This window comes from Panthera uncia, chromosome D1, assembly GCF_023721935.1.
Source record: "Panthera uncia isolate 11264 chromosome D1, Puncia_PCG_1.0, whole genome shotgun sequence".
Lineage (NCBI taxonomy): Eukaryota > Metazoa > Chordata > Mammalia > Carnivora > Felidae > Panthera > Panthera uncia.
The window spans coordinates 95,364,673-95,379,425 of record NC_064808.1 but is presented as its reverse complement, the minus strand read 5'-3'; the positions used below and the strand labels follow the sequence as shown (position 1 = coordinate 95,379,425).

General features: G+C 55.0%; 1 protein-coding gene across 1 annotated transcript; it reads left to right on the top strand.

Moving 5' to 3' along the window:
• The first annotated feature begins 3,319 nt into the window (after positions 1-3,319).
• CXCR5 (C-X-C motif chemokine receptor 5) lies at positions 3,320-14,664 on the top strand. Its single transcript, XM_049612384.1, has 2 exons — positions 3,320-3,399; positions 12,137-14,664. The coding sequence occupies exons 1-2, from the start codon at positions 3,343-3,345 to the stop codon at positions 13,202-13,204; spliced, it is 1,125 nt and encodes a 374-aa protein (XP_049468341.1). The 5' UTR covers positions 3,320-3,342; the 3' UTR covers positions 13,205-14,664.
• The last annotated feature ends 89 nt before the right edge of the window (positions 14,665-14,753 follow it).

The following is a 14,753-nucleotide window of genomic DNA, read 5'->3' as shown; positions in this document are numbered from 1 at the left end:
TCCCTCTCTCTCTGCCCCTCCCCCGTTCATGCTCTGTCTCTCTCTGTCTCAAAAATAAATAAATGTTAAAAAAAAGTTAAAAAAAAATAAATAAAGTCAAGGGATCACAGCCTAGGCATTGCCTTCTCTATTTTGGGGGGGTGGGGGGTGGGGTGCTAGTCTGACTTGATGGGTTGGAAGGTCATAAGATCATCTTTTCGACCAGAGGCAGTTACTCTCTGAACCTTCTAAGGCAATGTTAGAATTCATGGTCGAGAGGTATGTATCCATTTAGGGCAAAATGAGTTGACCATCAAAGGCCAGTGGCCGGGACAAGTGGGCTCTGGGGACCTGCAGTATGTCCTAGCATCTGGAGAGACAGAAAGGAACATCTGAATGGGTCCATGGTGCAAGAAGCATCAGGAAGTCAAAGGACTAGAAGGGAGTTTGGGGGACAGTCACGGTTCCCTCTGTCCATGAAACCCAGGTCAGCCATTGAGAAGCCAGTAGATACCTCTCTGCCCCACACCATCATGGCTGGAACTACTACCACAGCTTGCTGCTGCACTTAAGAAGTAGTCCTGAGCCTCCTCACAAACTCCTCTTCTGGGCCTGCAGTGCATCATGGGAAATGGGCAACTATAAGAAGAATAGGAGAGCGGAAGGCCCCAAGAGCAATTCCTATCTTTCCCCAGGCACACTCTGACCTCGTGCCTCCTCCTCCTGCTGTCCTTCATCATCATCATCATCATCACTACCATGACCACACCCCCACGTATTTTTTCATGCAGTCCTCATTATCTCCCATGCCCCCTAGCCATGCACCCTCCCCTCTAGTCACTTCAGGTCTTTATCCAAACTTTCAATGTCCGGCTCATGTCCCACTTCTCCCACGAAAGCCTTCCCTGGCCTTAGAGAACAATGGGCCTCTAATGCAGGAAGCAGAGCTCCGTGTTTGACGTTGTCCTGCCCATATTTTCCATCGGGACTCGGAGAGACCGGAGAATGGCGTGCTTACCTATGTTGTTAACACATCATCAGATGACCGAATCAGGATTTGAAAAGTTGTCCTTCACAGGCTGAGATGATGCAGGAGAACCACCAAAATGAAGTGTGTTAGGCACGTTGTCAAGGGGAGCGGGAGCCTATAGGAAAGCCCATTTTAATCATGGTTATATACGTACGGAGTCTCGAACAAAGAAACTCTTACCTTTGTATATTTTGTCCTAGACAGAGAATATGTGGACCGGTAACCAGAAATCACCCAGAGGCTGATGAGGGACTCAGAAATCACGTCCTCTGAAATGACTGGAGACACGCAGAATATGTATTTTGAAGAGGAGAAGACTAATGGGGATGTGGGATCCGTCTTCAGAAGGTGCTTATTAGACAATCAGGACGAAGGCAGTGCCAGGACCTCTGGGATGAGTTACAGGGAGATACACTTTGACTCAGCATGAGGAACCTGCTTGCGATGATTAAATCACCCTGCCTTAAAACACCAAGCTCTTGAGAGGAACAAGTTTCTCACCCTTAGTGATGTTTGTCCAATACCGGGTGACCGTGTGATAAAGATGTAGTGACAAGAATCTTGCATTTGCTGGGGGCAGGGGAGGGGGAATGAGAAGGGACTGGCTTATCTTCCAAATTTCCTTCTGGTTCCCATATGATTCCGTATGCTGTATTCCCTCCTGATCAATGTCCTTAGAAGTAGCAAAAACTAAGTTGAATGTTATCAATGGTTTGGAGGGGCAGAGATGTTGGGGCATGGGGCTGGAAGAACGGGGAGCGCTTAGCAAGCATGGGACACAGGAAACATTGGGGCAGCTTCCTTCTGAGCATTTCAGGACTGGAAATACAGAAGAGGAACTCCCACCCCTTGTCCTCGGGTTCTTCCTCCTTGAAAGCAGTTGCCAAAGGCGGTGAGCGAATGAGGAGGGAAAGACAGGCCCCGACAGCGCAAACAGAAGCCTGGGTTCTTCAAGTCGTTGAAATCCAAGAAAGCTGTGTCTGTTGGGGGTGCAGCGGGGGTTATAAACGAGGCGAATAGGAGAGAAAGAGGGGGGATGAATATGGAGGAAAAGGTGAAGGAAGGCACTAGAAAGGGTGGAGTCCCAGCAAAGGGTAATCTGGCTGGAAAGGAAGCTGATGACAAGAGCAAAGAAGTGGCATGTCATGTGTGGGTACCCCTGTGTGCACAGTCACTGTTTTCACGACATTGTGGCCCAAGAGAGGAAATGCCCCGCTCCTGGAAGAAAGGGCCCAAAGATGAGGTGTGGAGAGGAAATTGATCTGTGCCTACAAAGGGGCTTCTTAAAGGAAGGGGTCCTCAGACAGGACAGAGTTGAGGGAAACGCGAGGGTCACATGAGCCTGTGAGAGTGGCAGCCTGGTGTATACAGAAAACTCTGAATGTGCCGTGAGGACACCTGGGTTCGGGTCCCCGCTCTGCCACTGGTTAGTTGTGGGTCCTGGGGATGTTCCTCTCCCATTCTGAGCCTCAGGATCCTCCTGTGTAAAACTCTGCTCCAGCTGGGTAGTGGCTGCTGTTAATAATTAGGTGCCAACCAAGTTAATGTGTAGCCGAAACATCATTCTTTTGAGTCAGAAGACGACTCGGTGACTGTTTATGTTTTTGTGCTGGTAATTTGGGTGACTTTATTTTTGCCTTCCAGTAATGTTTTAATGATGTTCCCTTTGAAAGTTTCTAACGTTTCTCTCCAGGACTTGAGCTGGAAAGGCAAGAGGTTTTGCCCTTGACCAGGCAAAAGGATAGCAGCAAGTTGGATGACCAAGCGTCCCCATTTGCCTGGGAGTGAGGGGTTTCCCAGGACAGGGGACTTTCGGTTGGTGGCAAACCAGATGATTGGTCACCCTAGTGGCGAGAGAGGTGAAGGCTTGGAGGTGACTTGGAGAGGAGGTCCTGGAAGGGCTCTCCTCTTCCCTTTCTATCTGGAGTGTCCCTCGTTGCCACCACTGACTGGTGTGGTGGTTGTCATTACAAGCTACAACTCCCTTATTGGGAGGTACAGGGAGGAGAGGCGAGGGGCAGCCTTCGTATCTGTCACAAGCCCCATTGAGACAACTATTGCCAGGAAAGAAGCCGAAATGCTTGACTAGCACTGATGCTATGGGGATTTTCCCTTTTTCTTCAAAAAAAAAAAAAAAAAAGACCCAGTGGAAAAAAAAAAAAAAAAAAGCGATGAGTTGTGAGGCAGACAGCGGGTCCTACGCGGCCCCAGGAGACAGTGCGCAACTCATTTGCTTAAATTTGCAGCTGACGGCTGCCACCTCTCTATAGGCACCAGGCAGAGAGCCTCTCAACATCAGACAGTGACCAGTCTGGTGACATACGGCTACAAGCATGAACTACCCCTTAACCCTGGACATGGACCTTATCAACTACAACCTGGAGGACATGGTGAGTAGAGACAGATGGTCACCCAGACCAGGGCACTACATTCTGTATTGAATGGAGAAGCCGAGGATTTGGTCCCGGCCCTCAGATAGCTCACTCTTCAGAAGAAGGTCCTCCTCTTATCTTTTAGGGCTGGAATAAGGGTCTAGATGGGAAAGTACTTTGGAAGTGTTCTTACCGTCAGGAACCTGGTGCTGTTCCAGGATATTTATCCATCACTTGCTATATGATTGTATCATCAGGGCACTACATTCTGTATTGAATGGAGAAGCCGAGGATTTGGTCCCGGCCCTCAGATAGCTCACGGTCTACCCATGAAGACAAGACCCCCACTCACTGGAAACTTAGACAGTAACTGGGTGCTAAACCAAGGAACTGTGAGACCAGGTGGCCAGCAAGGGAGGGGACCACATGGGGTCAGAGTCGGGGGGGGCACAGGGATGCCAAATTGGCGGGAGAAACCGTGTTAATGCTAGAAATGTTTTAAAGCATGTTGTGGTCCCCGTCAGAGCACTGGAATCTCTAGAGTTGAGGTGTTCTCGGATGGGCTAAGAAAATGATTCCGAGAATCACACTCTGATTCGCACCCAAGTCCCTCCTGTGAAGCAGAGGTTCAGCTGGCTTGGCTGTCACTGGGCTCGCAAAGGAGGTGTGTAGGGAAGAGCTAAAGCAGAGACTCTGGTGCTCCTGTGTGTCGGCAGGAGAGGGCTCTTTAGGAGGATCTTTGGGGAACTTCTTTCCTCCTTTCCTCCCGTGGCCAATGGCACTTCTAGGGAAAGGACTTCTCTTTGAGCTACACTCTGGGCTGGATCAGAAAAGATCCAAATCCTTTCTCCCAACGCCCACTCGCTTTCCTGACCCTAAACTCAGCCTGAAATGTTCTCCAACACCCTTCAGTTCCACCGGCTGGAATCCATGCTGGAACTCTACCAGCCGGGTTCCCAGACGTGCTTGGAAAAGCCCGCCCACTTGCCCAGATCCCAGAGCTAGGAAGCCGCCGAGAATGTGAGGGGAAGAGCTAATTACCCCAAGTCTGGTCCCTCAGACCCAATCAGATAAAAAGCAGAGCCAGAACCATCAGTCCAATCCGACCCGCCGCCTAGCCTGTGGGAGCCAATACAAAATGAAAACGCAGGGCCCCTTGTTCAAAAATTATTAAGAATTTCAAGATAGCAATCGCAGAGCCCTAAACCAAGCGTGGAGCTCTTCTAAGTACAGGGCCCGGCGTGACTGCACAGGCCACATGTCCATAAAGTTGGCCCTGAGAGAAATGACAGACTCTGGGCAGTACCCTCAATCAGGCTAAAACCCCACCGCCCTGACAAGGTGCCAACCTCCCACCCTGGCCCCCAGTCTTGGCCCCTGGCCTCACCCGAGTAGGTTAGTGGATGTTTTCCTCTGCCCACAGCTTCGAGCTGACCACGAACCCTGACCCAGTTGGACGCATAGTAACCAACCCAAGATCTGGCCACTCCTGGCTTCTGAGAAACCGCAAGAGTTTCCCCTAACTGCATGCGCCACTCCACTGCGTGACCTACTAGAGACAGGTGGTGGCAGAGGCCAGGGGACAACAGGGTGCGTCCCACATACTAAAGACCACCAGCAGCCCAGGGAGAGCGACCCGACTACTTGCTACGTCATCCTGTCTTCCCTTCCGCCTCTTGAATTCTGAGATCAACTCCAGCCACTTGAAATGTCCATTTTTAAAAGATGAGCAGCCAATCCCCATGAGTGGCGGACCTACACAAAAACTCTAGATGGCCGACTAAGCACAAGGAGCCAGGTCCCTGGGGTGGGTGTACCAGGGACCGATCCTGCTGGGAAGGCAGACCTAGGCAGACCTAGAAAAGTCTCTGTCCACAGGAACCTTGATCTGAGAGTGCAGAGCCTCCTCTTGACAGCCCCGGGGCCTGGGCTGGGGGACCTACAGGGGCTGGGCGGAAAACCTCACCTCCAGCCCCACCACACCAGCCAGGAGGGGAAGCTGCTAAAAAGCAGGACGAATCTGGTCCAACCCCAGGACCTGGACTCCCCTATCCTCTCCTCAGTGATGGTCCCCCCAAAACATTTCACTGTGGGCAGAGCATCAAAGCCTGTCCACGTGTATCACCTCATTTCATCAAGGTGTAAGGAAGAGGAACCAAAACCAGCCCAGGCTGTCTCGGGCCATGCGTTGGGAGAGGGAAGGATCCCCCACGCCAAATAGGTCAAAAGTCCCAGAAGAATCCCAGTGGAGAGGGCCCCAACTGGAGGTGATTTGAGGAATCGGAGGTGAGGGAGAGACCCAGGTCCAGCCTGGGGAGGGTTCAGTGTTGGGGCGAATCTGGGCTCAGACATACAGACCGCAGTCTCCGCCGGGAACTCTTGCCTTCCTTAAGGACACAGATCCCACCCCTCTGGCAGAACGGCAGAAAAAGGGGCCACGGACTAGGCCCTGAGAATCAGGAGACAAGAACGAATAGTCTTTCAGGAATGACCAGACAAAATGTTTCAAGTGGGTGCTGACCCACGAGATGGTTGCTGTACAAAACCTAGGGTACACATCTACCTGTCCCTCAGACTAGGTGACTGTCCCCAAAGTGTAAATTGACTTTGGGGTGCCACATGGGGACCCTCCCCCAAAACCTAAAGATTCTGCGCAAAGATAGAAGTAGCTTTGGAGCACCTGCATGGCTCAGTTGCTTAAGCGTCTGACTCTTGATTTCAGCTTAGGCCATGATCTCGTGGTTCGTGGGTTCGAGCCCCGTGTCGGGCTCTGCACTGACAGCTGGGAGCCTGCTTGGTACTCTCTCCCTCTCTCTCTCTCTCTCTCTCTTCCTGCCCCTCTCCCTCTCTGCCCCCACTCGTGGTCTCTCTCTCTCTCTCAATCAATAAACATTAAAAAAAAAACAAAAACGTACAAGTAGCTTAAAGTCTCCCCCCAGAACCACATCCGGGGCAGTACCATGTTCCTAATGGCCAAAACCCTGGGTACAGAGGAAAGAGGAGCCTGGCGGCTTCACTTCTGAAGGGGGGGAGGGAGAAGGGGGGAGGGAGGCAAACCAGGCCCCACATCTCTTCTTCCTTCAAGTGGCGAGCCAGAGTCCCAGATGGTCTTTTGGGAGTGTGGACCCTCAAAAGGAAGAATGGGATCAGGGACACAGACCCCCATTCGCACCCTTAGCCCGATCTCAGTCCTCAAGCCACTGAAGGCTGGAAGGACAGATGCCCGGCTGACTCCATTCACAGCTCTTGACTCTTGGTTGGGAATATCCAGACAAGGACACAAAAGGAGACGGAACCTGTGGGTGCTCCCTAAGGCCAGAGCAATGACCTGCGTCTGTGTGCAGACGCGTCCTGCGGCCAGTATGACTCAGGCCCCTGGGCTCCCGGGGTTCTTTTTTTTTTTTTTTTTAATTTTTTTTTAACGTTTATTTATTTTTGAGACAGAGAGAGACAGAGCATGAACGGGGGAGGGTCAGAGAGAGGGAGACACAGAATCTGAAACAGGCTCCAGGCTCCGAGCTATCAGCACAGAGCCCAACGTGGGGCTCGAACTCACCGACCGTGAGATCATGACCTGAGCTGAAGTCGGCCGCCCAACCGACTGAGCCACCCAGGCGCCCCTGGGCTCCCGGGGTTCTGCCCGGATGAGCCACAGCACCCAGCAGGCCGGCGCTCTCTGGGGGGCTGAACGCCAAGGTCAGTCTGGCCACAGGACAGACAGCTAGAGAAGCGAAGCTCCCCCACAGGTGCCGAGCTACCTGAAGATCGTGCTCATCCTTGGGCAGAGCATGACAGCCCGAGAATCCGAGCATCTGGGAGCTGTGAGTGAGGGGCACTCGAGGGCAGAGCCCAGTCTCCCGTCCAGGGCTGGAATCCCTTCCCGAATACTTGAGCTCATTCTTCCTCCTCCCAGGGGACCCTAACCCACCATGGGAGAGTTCTGCCTGTGAGAAGCTCCTTTCTCCTTTGACTGAAACACCCAACCCCCAGCCTCTGCCCATCCCTCCCCATCTGCCCTCGAGAGCCTCAAACAGTGAGCCCGTCCCACCCTCTTGCCTATGGTGGTTCTTCCAGTCCTTGAAGAAGGCATCTGTCCTGGGCTCGGGTCTTCTTCTCCTAAGACTCTGCACCCCGGTACTCAGAAAACTTCCTCCCAGGGTGGGGATTTCCAGACCCCTCAGCAAACTGGTCACCCTTGTCCAGACCAAACAAACTGCGATGGTGTCGGCTGCCCACCTACAGGTTTCTGTTCACCTAAGTAAGGTGACGGGAGCCTTTCTGGCAGCCGCGTCACCCTGTTGACTCATCTTAAGCTAGCAACCAACAGACTCTCGGGCCTTTTTCTTCATCAACTGTCGGTAAGCCAGGTCTTCCCTAACTTGTCCCCTGACGGTTGAAATCTTAAACCCGCGTCTAGGTCTCTATGTTTTCCCCTGCCGATTCCATCTGGTCAGCTTGGGCCTCTAGTTCCAGGTTGTGGAGGACGCTGCGTTGCCTGGAAGGGTCCCCCAGCCGTGTCAGCTAAGACAGGGTGGAGAGTGTCAAAGGGGTGAGGGTCCGGGACAGACTCCGGAGGAATGCCCCGGTTAGCCCCTGCCCCACCAGCTCACACAGTCTAATCAGCAAATGTTTGCTAATCCTCACGCTGGCCAGTGCAGCGCCCCGATGCACCTGCTCACCTCCTCCCCCCGGCCCATCCTCTCTTCTCCTCAACAGCAGAACACAGAATGTTCTAACTCCTCTCGCCCTGTCCCCGGTGCTCAGGGCAATTTCTACCTGGATTCCTGGCTCACTGCTCAGCTTTATCCTGCTCATCAGGTCTCCTTGCCTTCTCTGGGGCATGAGCCCCCAGCTCCTGTGCAGGCTCTCTGCTGGGTACCTGCCTAGGCCACATGCCCTCGTGGCCTGGCCTGGGCACGTGGCTGAGTCTCTACATGGTGCATGCTGCTGTCAGAATATGTGTGTGCCTGAGGGCCCTGGGTTCCTGCAGCTTTTGATGTCAAAGAATGAGTAAGCGCTCGGCCAGATTGCCTGCACTGAGCTCCCTCAGGGTGTGACCCTTGGAGGGTTCCCTTCTGCACCCCACTCCCCAGCGTATTTAGGATTCGACGTATTTAGGATTAGGTTCCTCATCTTCCCACCAGGCCAGAGTCAACCTTGCCTCACTACCTCTCTCCATGGTTCGGGGAGGGGTGGGGCGACTGATCCCCTAGGTATGGGAAGTGGCTTTCACATGTGTCACTTCTGAGCCCCCAAAATGTCTGTTTGACACCTCCTGCTGAGATGTACTAACAACTCCCAGCACCCCTCAAACCGGCTTCCTCCCATGTTGTTGCCCTCCCTGCCCGAGCACTTTTCCAAACAAATACCTCTCGGCAAGAAGGAAAAGATAGCTCCCTTCAACCCTCTTTGAAACCCAGCTTCTCAGGAGATGGGAGTTCTAGGGTCCTAGGGGCACCTCCCGCCGTGCGGATGTTAAATGGGCAATAAACCAATCAGCCTGGATGCTTTAGAGGGTAAGGATTTGAGTGGTTCTCATAAAGGGCCTCCCGGGTCAGGTAGGCGGGCCGTACCTACACCGGCCAGACGGCCAGACGTTGCCCAAGGGGCAGTGGGCGGCCAGGCTCCCCCCCATAGGTAGGCGGAGTCCAGCCCCACTCACTGCCCCAGGCCCCCGTATCTCTTCGCCCCTGGTCTGAATTGCTTTGCTCACCACTCACCTCACTGTTTCCCCCGTGTACCTCCTGGTCAATTCCAACAGGAGTCAACGAGCATATTGGAAATAGCTCCCGGTATGGGGACAGAACCCAAGATGGGCTCTAGGCTCTCAAGGGTATTGGGAGGAGGCAGGAACCGAGGAAGGGTGAAAACAAGTGTTTGAGTTTCTGCAGAGGCACAGAGAGGGACTTGCCTCAAACTTTGGAATACAAGGGCCCCCGGCCCTTTCTGAGAAACTGCTCTCAGCGGTAGTAACGACACAGAGAGGGGCGCCTGCGTGGCTCAGTCAGCTAAGCGTCCGACTCTTGATTTGGCTCAGGTCACGATCTCACAGTTAGCGGGATCGTGGGATCGTGGCATGGAGCCCTAGGTCAGGCTCTGTGCTGACAGTGCAGAGCCTGTTTGGGATTCTCTCTCTCTCTCTCTCTCTCTCTCTCTGTTCCTCCCCCTGCTCTCTCTCTCAAAGTAAATAAAGATGAAAAAACTTTGTCAAAAAGACGCAGAGAATGTAAGAAGAGAATCGAGTTCCAAGCTAGGAAGGAGGGAGGTAGGAAGGTGGGGCTGAGTGGGACCTTGGAAGAAACATAGGCATTAATGAGACAGGCAGTCGTGGGGAGAAAGAGTTATTCTGCAAAAGGTAGAGTTGGAGCGAAGTTTTGGAGACGGGAATGATGAACCTGGAGGACAGGGCGCCTAAGGCGATAAAGTAGAAGGCAAGGCTTGAAAAGTTGGAGGAATATACATTTTGTAGACACGCCAAGCCCCCGTAGGGGAGTTCAGACATCACCCTGCAAGCCCATGGTTTTCGAATGAAAGTAGAGCTGTGTTTTTTGTTTTGTTTTGTTTTGTTTTGTTTTGTTATTAAACGAGAGCTTCTGTGTGAAACACCACACGAGACAAGAGTGGAGAAGTCTGGTCTGAAGGCAAGGAGAGGAGCTGAGCCTCCCCCTCCCCCCTCCTCCCCACCCCTCCAGCCCCAGGAAGCCCTGCAAGGACAGTCCCTGGATGGGATCACGCTGTGTGGAGTGCCCTGCAATCGGATCTGAAACGTGGCCGTGTGTGTCAAAGAGAACAGGCAGTTAATCTCATTTCTTTTTGAGAACTGCATCGTATTCTGTCGTGTGAATGCACAGAGACTGGCTTACGCCAATCTCCTATTGAGTAATTGCATCACAGACATGACTTCTTATAATTGGCTTTGCCATTAAATGTGAAACTGGGCGAGGGGGGTAAAGGTGAAAAGAAAACCACGGCTTACAGGTAACCGGGGACCAACGAAGGACTTTAAGCAGGACACTGATGGGATCTGCGGGTTGGAAAATTCCTCCTGTGTTTGGCGGATGGACAAGGGTGGAGAAGTTGCTGGCATGGGGCCATGGAGGCGGTAGGGTGAAGAAGGGTTGGACTGAGGCTGTGGCAGAGGGATGCAGGGTGGGGGGAGGCAGAGGGCTCTGCCATCGCACCGATGTATCCCCCACCCCCTTCCCCCAGACCCACTTGCCCCGGGGACCGGAAGGAAAGACACAGGTTGGGGACCTGGGTCTGCCCACTGAGAGCGAATGTGTGACCCACAACCGGGGCCCCTGGGTGGCAGTGTGACCATCTCCCGCTTTGTGCAAGACCCTCACTCTCCTGGAAGAAGGGCAGTGTGAGACCATCTAGAGCTTCTGTGCAGAGTATCCTGTCCCATCCTCTGCCTCCCCGGGGCTCATCATTTATAGAAGTGTCTTTTTCAACCCACATAAGTTGGTTATAATTGGTTTGAAACCATGGGGAGGGGGCCGGTGGGAGGGGTGGAGAACAGGGCTGGGAAGTGAGGAGGAGCAGGTGCAGGGGGACAGCTGCGAGTGAAAGGTATGAAAACAGACACCGTGTCTTCCTTTGCGGTTAGCTGGGTAAACAACCTGAGCGCTGGTGGGGTGGGGTAAGGGGGGAGGAGGAGGGGGGGAGGAGAAGGAGGAGGAGGTGAGGGGAGGAGGAAGGGGAGGAGGAGGAGCTTCCAGAGACAAAGTGGGCGCATCACCCTCTCTTGGAACAGCAACACCCCTTCCTCTCTTCTGAAACAGAGGAGGGAGCTCCCAAGTGATGGGCAGGAGCAGGGAGGGAAGCCCAGGCAGGGCTGCGTAGTGGTGGAAAAATCGGCTCTGGAGGGAGATCAACGTGGGTTCAAACACACCTGACCTTCATAAGATAGGAAAATCCCAGGGGCGCCTGGGTGGCTCAGTCGGTTAGGCGTCTGACTTCGGCTCGGGTCGTGATCTCACAGCGAGTTCGAGCCCCGTGTCAGGCTCTGTGCTGACAGCTCAGGAGCCTGGAGCCTGCTTCCAATTCTGTCTCCCTCTCTCTCTGCCCCTCCCCTGCTCGCTCTCCGTCTGTGTCTCTCTCTCTCTCAAAAATAAACAAACATTAAAAAAAAAAAAAAGACAGGAATAGCACATACCTGAGCTTGTTATGCGGAGTGAACAAAGCAGGAGGCTAGCACTACAATTTCAGCTACAGTGAAGACATTCAGGAACAGGGAGACGCATCAAGAGGAAGCCCGTAGGCCACACCAGCAGCTGCCCCCTCAGCAGGATCTTAGGTTTTAGCACCCGCTGCTCTGTTGGGAATGGGAGCAGACGGCCCCTTGCCCCAACCAGACCCATTTCCAAAACTGAAGTTCCAATTCCATGCCGTGAGCCGGCGGCCTTCCCTACCCGAGGACGCGTAAACTCAAAGCACCTAACAGGTGCACAGCCCTTCAGAGTCCGTGAAGCCTCTCCCACCACGTATCTCCCTCCATCTTCGTCACCACCCCACCCCGCGAGGAATCAGTCCCGTTTACAGTCGAAACCTGCAGCTGGAAAGGGCAAAGCGATTTGTTCGTGGACACACAAGGGAGGTCGGGATTTGGTCGGTGGGGTGTATCGGGAGTCCAGGGACAAAGGCAGCGTGGGGGTGGGGAGGACAGGAGAAATCTACAGGGGACTCCGGGCCCCCCTGTGAGGGGGAAGATGGGTCCTCAGTTCCCCGCCCTGCTGTCTCCTTGCCCTTGCAGTACAAGGAACTAGGCAACTACAGCGACAGCACGGAGAGCCCCGCGGTGGAAAATCACCTCTGCTCCACAGCGGAGGGGCCCCTCCTGTCCTCCTTCAAGGCCGTGTTCATGCCCGTGGCCTACGGCCTCATCTTCCTCCTGGGGATGATGGGCAACATCCTGGTGCTGGTGATCCTGGAACGCCACCGGCAAACCCGCAGCTCCACCGAGACCTTCCTGTTCCACCTGGCCGTGGCCGACCTCCTCCTGGTCTTCATCCTGCCTTTTGCCGTGATCGAGGGCTCCGTGGGCTGGCTCCTGGGCACTTTCCTCTGCAAAACTGTGATCGCCCTGCACAAGATCAACTTCTACTGCAGCAGCCTGCTCCTGGCCTGCATCGCCGTGGACCGCTACCTGGCCATCGTCCACGCCGTCCACGCCTACCGCCACCGCCGCCTCCTCTCCATCCACATCACCTGTGCCACCATCTGGCTGGCGGGCATCTTCTTCGCCTTGCCCGAAATCCTCTTCGCCAAAGTGAGCCGCCTCCATCGCAACGACTCTCTGCCGCGCTGTACCTTCTCTCAGGAGAACCGAGCTGAAACCAACGCCTGGTTCACCTCCCGCTTCCTCTACCACCTCGGGGGCTTCCTACTGCCCATGCTGGTGATGGCCTGGTGCTACGTAGGAGTGGTGCACCGGCTGTGCCAGGCCCAGCGGCGCCCTCAGAGGCAGAAGGCGGTCAGGGTGGCCATCCTGGTGACGAGTGTCTTCTTTCTCTGTTGGTCACCCTACCACGTCGTCATCTTCCTGGACACCCTGGCAAGGTTGAAGACCGTGAGCAACAGCTGTGAGCTGAACGGCTACCTCTCCGTGGCCATCACCATGAGCGAGTTCCTGGGCGTGGCCCACTGCTGTCTCAATCCCATGCTCTACACGTTCGCGGGCGTCAAGTTCCGTAGTGACCTGTCGCGCCTCCTGACCAAGCTGGGCTGTGCCGGCCCTGCCTCCCTCTGCCAGTTCTTCCCTACCTGGCGCAAGAGCAGTCTCTCTGAGTCAGAGAATGCTACCTCCCTCACCACCTTCTAGGTCCCGCTCCCCTTCGTTTCTGCTTTCCTTGGGGGATGCGGTGTTACTGGAGCCCCTTCCATGGGACCTGGGATCCTAAGAGCTCGCCGTGGCCTAGCTGTGTCCTCACATGGGGCAGCTGGATGAACCAACCCCTCTCTCCAGGACATCCCTGCCATGGCTTCTTCCGGCCCCAGGGCTGGGCTGCAGGCCGGGGAGGGGAGGCAGCCCAAAGGCAAAAGCAAAGGATACCTGTGCCCAGCTGTATCCCCTGGGGCTGAGATGACCCCCACACGCCTCGTTTCATCTTAACCATTGGAAGCTCAGGAAACAACTTTTACTTCTGCCCTTGCCCATCGCGGAAGTCAGTCCCCTCCCAGAATGCACTCCGTCAGCTCAGGGACCACCGACCTGCACCACTACCCACCACTCCTCTCGCCCCACCTGCCGAAAGAAGCTAGAGGCTGAGCACCAGGGGATGGATGGAGGTCAAGGCTGAGGAAAGGCCAGCTGGCAAAAGAACGCGGCCTTAATGTCTCAGTCACTAACAATCACAGACGTTCTGCCGGGCCACCAGCCCTGCAGCATCTTGACCAGGCAGGAAACTCAGACTGACCCAATCCCGGAAGCTGCTCCTGGCCCTGACCAAAATGGCCCTGGGCCAGCCCCGCGTCACTGGGCCCTGGGAGGTCTGCAGACTGAGGGCAGACTCCAGGCGCCCTCAGAGACCAGCCAGCCAGTGTCCTACAGAAGAGAGAAGGCCCAGCCAGCAGAGAGAAGCCACTGACAGGAAAGATTCTCCTTCCTTAGCCCCAAGGAGGCACAAGTAAAAACCAAGGCCTGCTGTCTTCTCTGCCCAGTGTAAAGAGGGCCAGGGGCAGTAGGGTCCGGGGTCCTGGCGGGTCCGGGCACTGATAAGGAAGGAGGCAGTCCGTTCCTTCCCGCCCCCCTCTCTGCAAGCTACACAGCAAAGGGGTCGCAATCGCGCGGAGGGAGCACTTCGCCGCGAGTCAGAACGGAGATGGAGACCCGCCCCCAGAGAAGGACGACAGACTGAAAGGGGCTTCTGGGGGTCATCACATCCGGCGCCCTGCCCGCAGGCCAAACCCAGAGCTTGCCTGTCTCTCTGGGCCTCAGCAAGAGCCACGAGGCATCCCCTTCGTCTAGGCAGGGTGAAAAGCAGGCCTGGGCAGGGAAGTCCCCGAGCCTCAGGAAGCCAAGCCCTGCCCCTGAGAGGATACTACTCAGATGGAACCAGAGGATGCTGCTCCGTGCCTGCCTGCCCAGAGAGGGCTCTCCCTCCCTCCTCCACAGCCTCTGGGCTCGCCAGGGCGGGATGTCCGGGACCCCAGCACTCGCTGAGGGCACCTCTAGGTTGCCCAGTCCCGCTCAAGGCAGCTGGCCAAGCTCCCTGGGAGGCCCCCATAGTGGAAGTCAGAGCTTGTGACCCCAGGAGGGAGGGCTGTATCTTCACCGTAGGACCCTGGGAAAGCCCCCGGAGCCCCGCTTGTTCTCTCCCAGCATCCAACAGTAAGCTGGGCAGTCGAGTAGCCAGACACAGAAGCAAAAA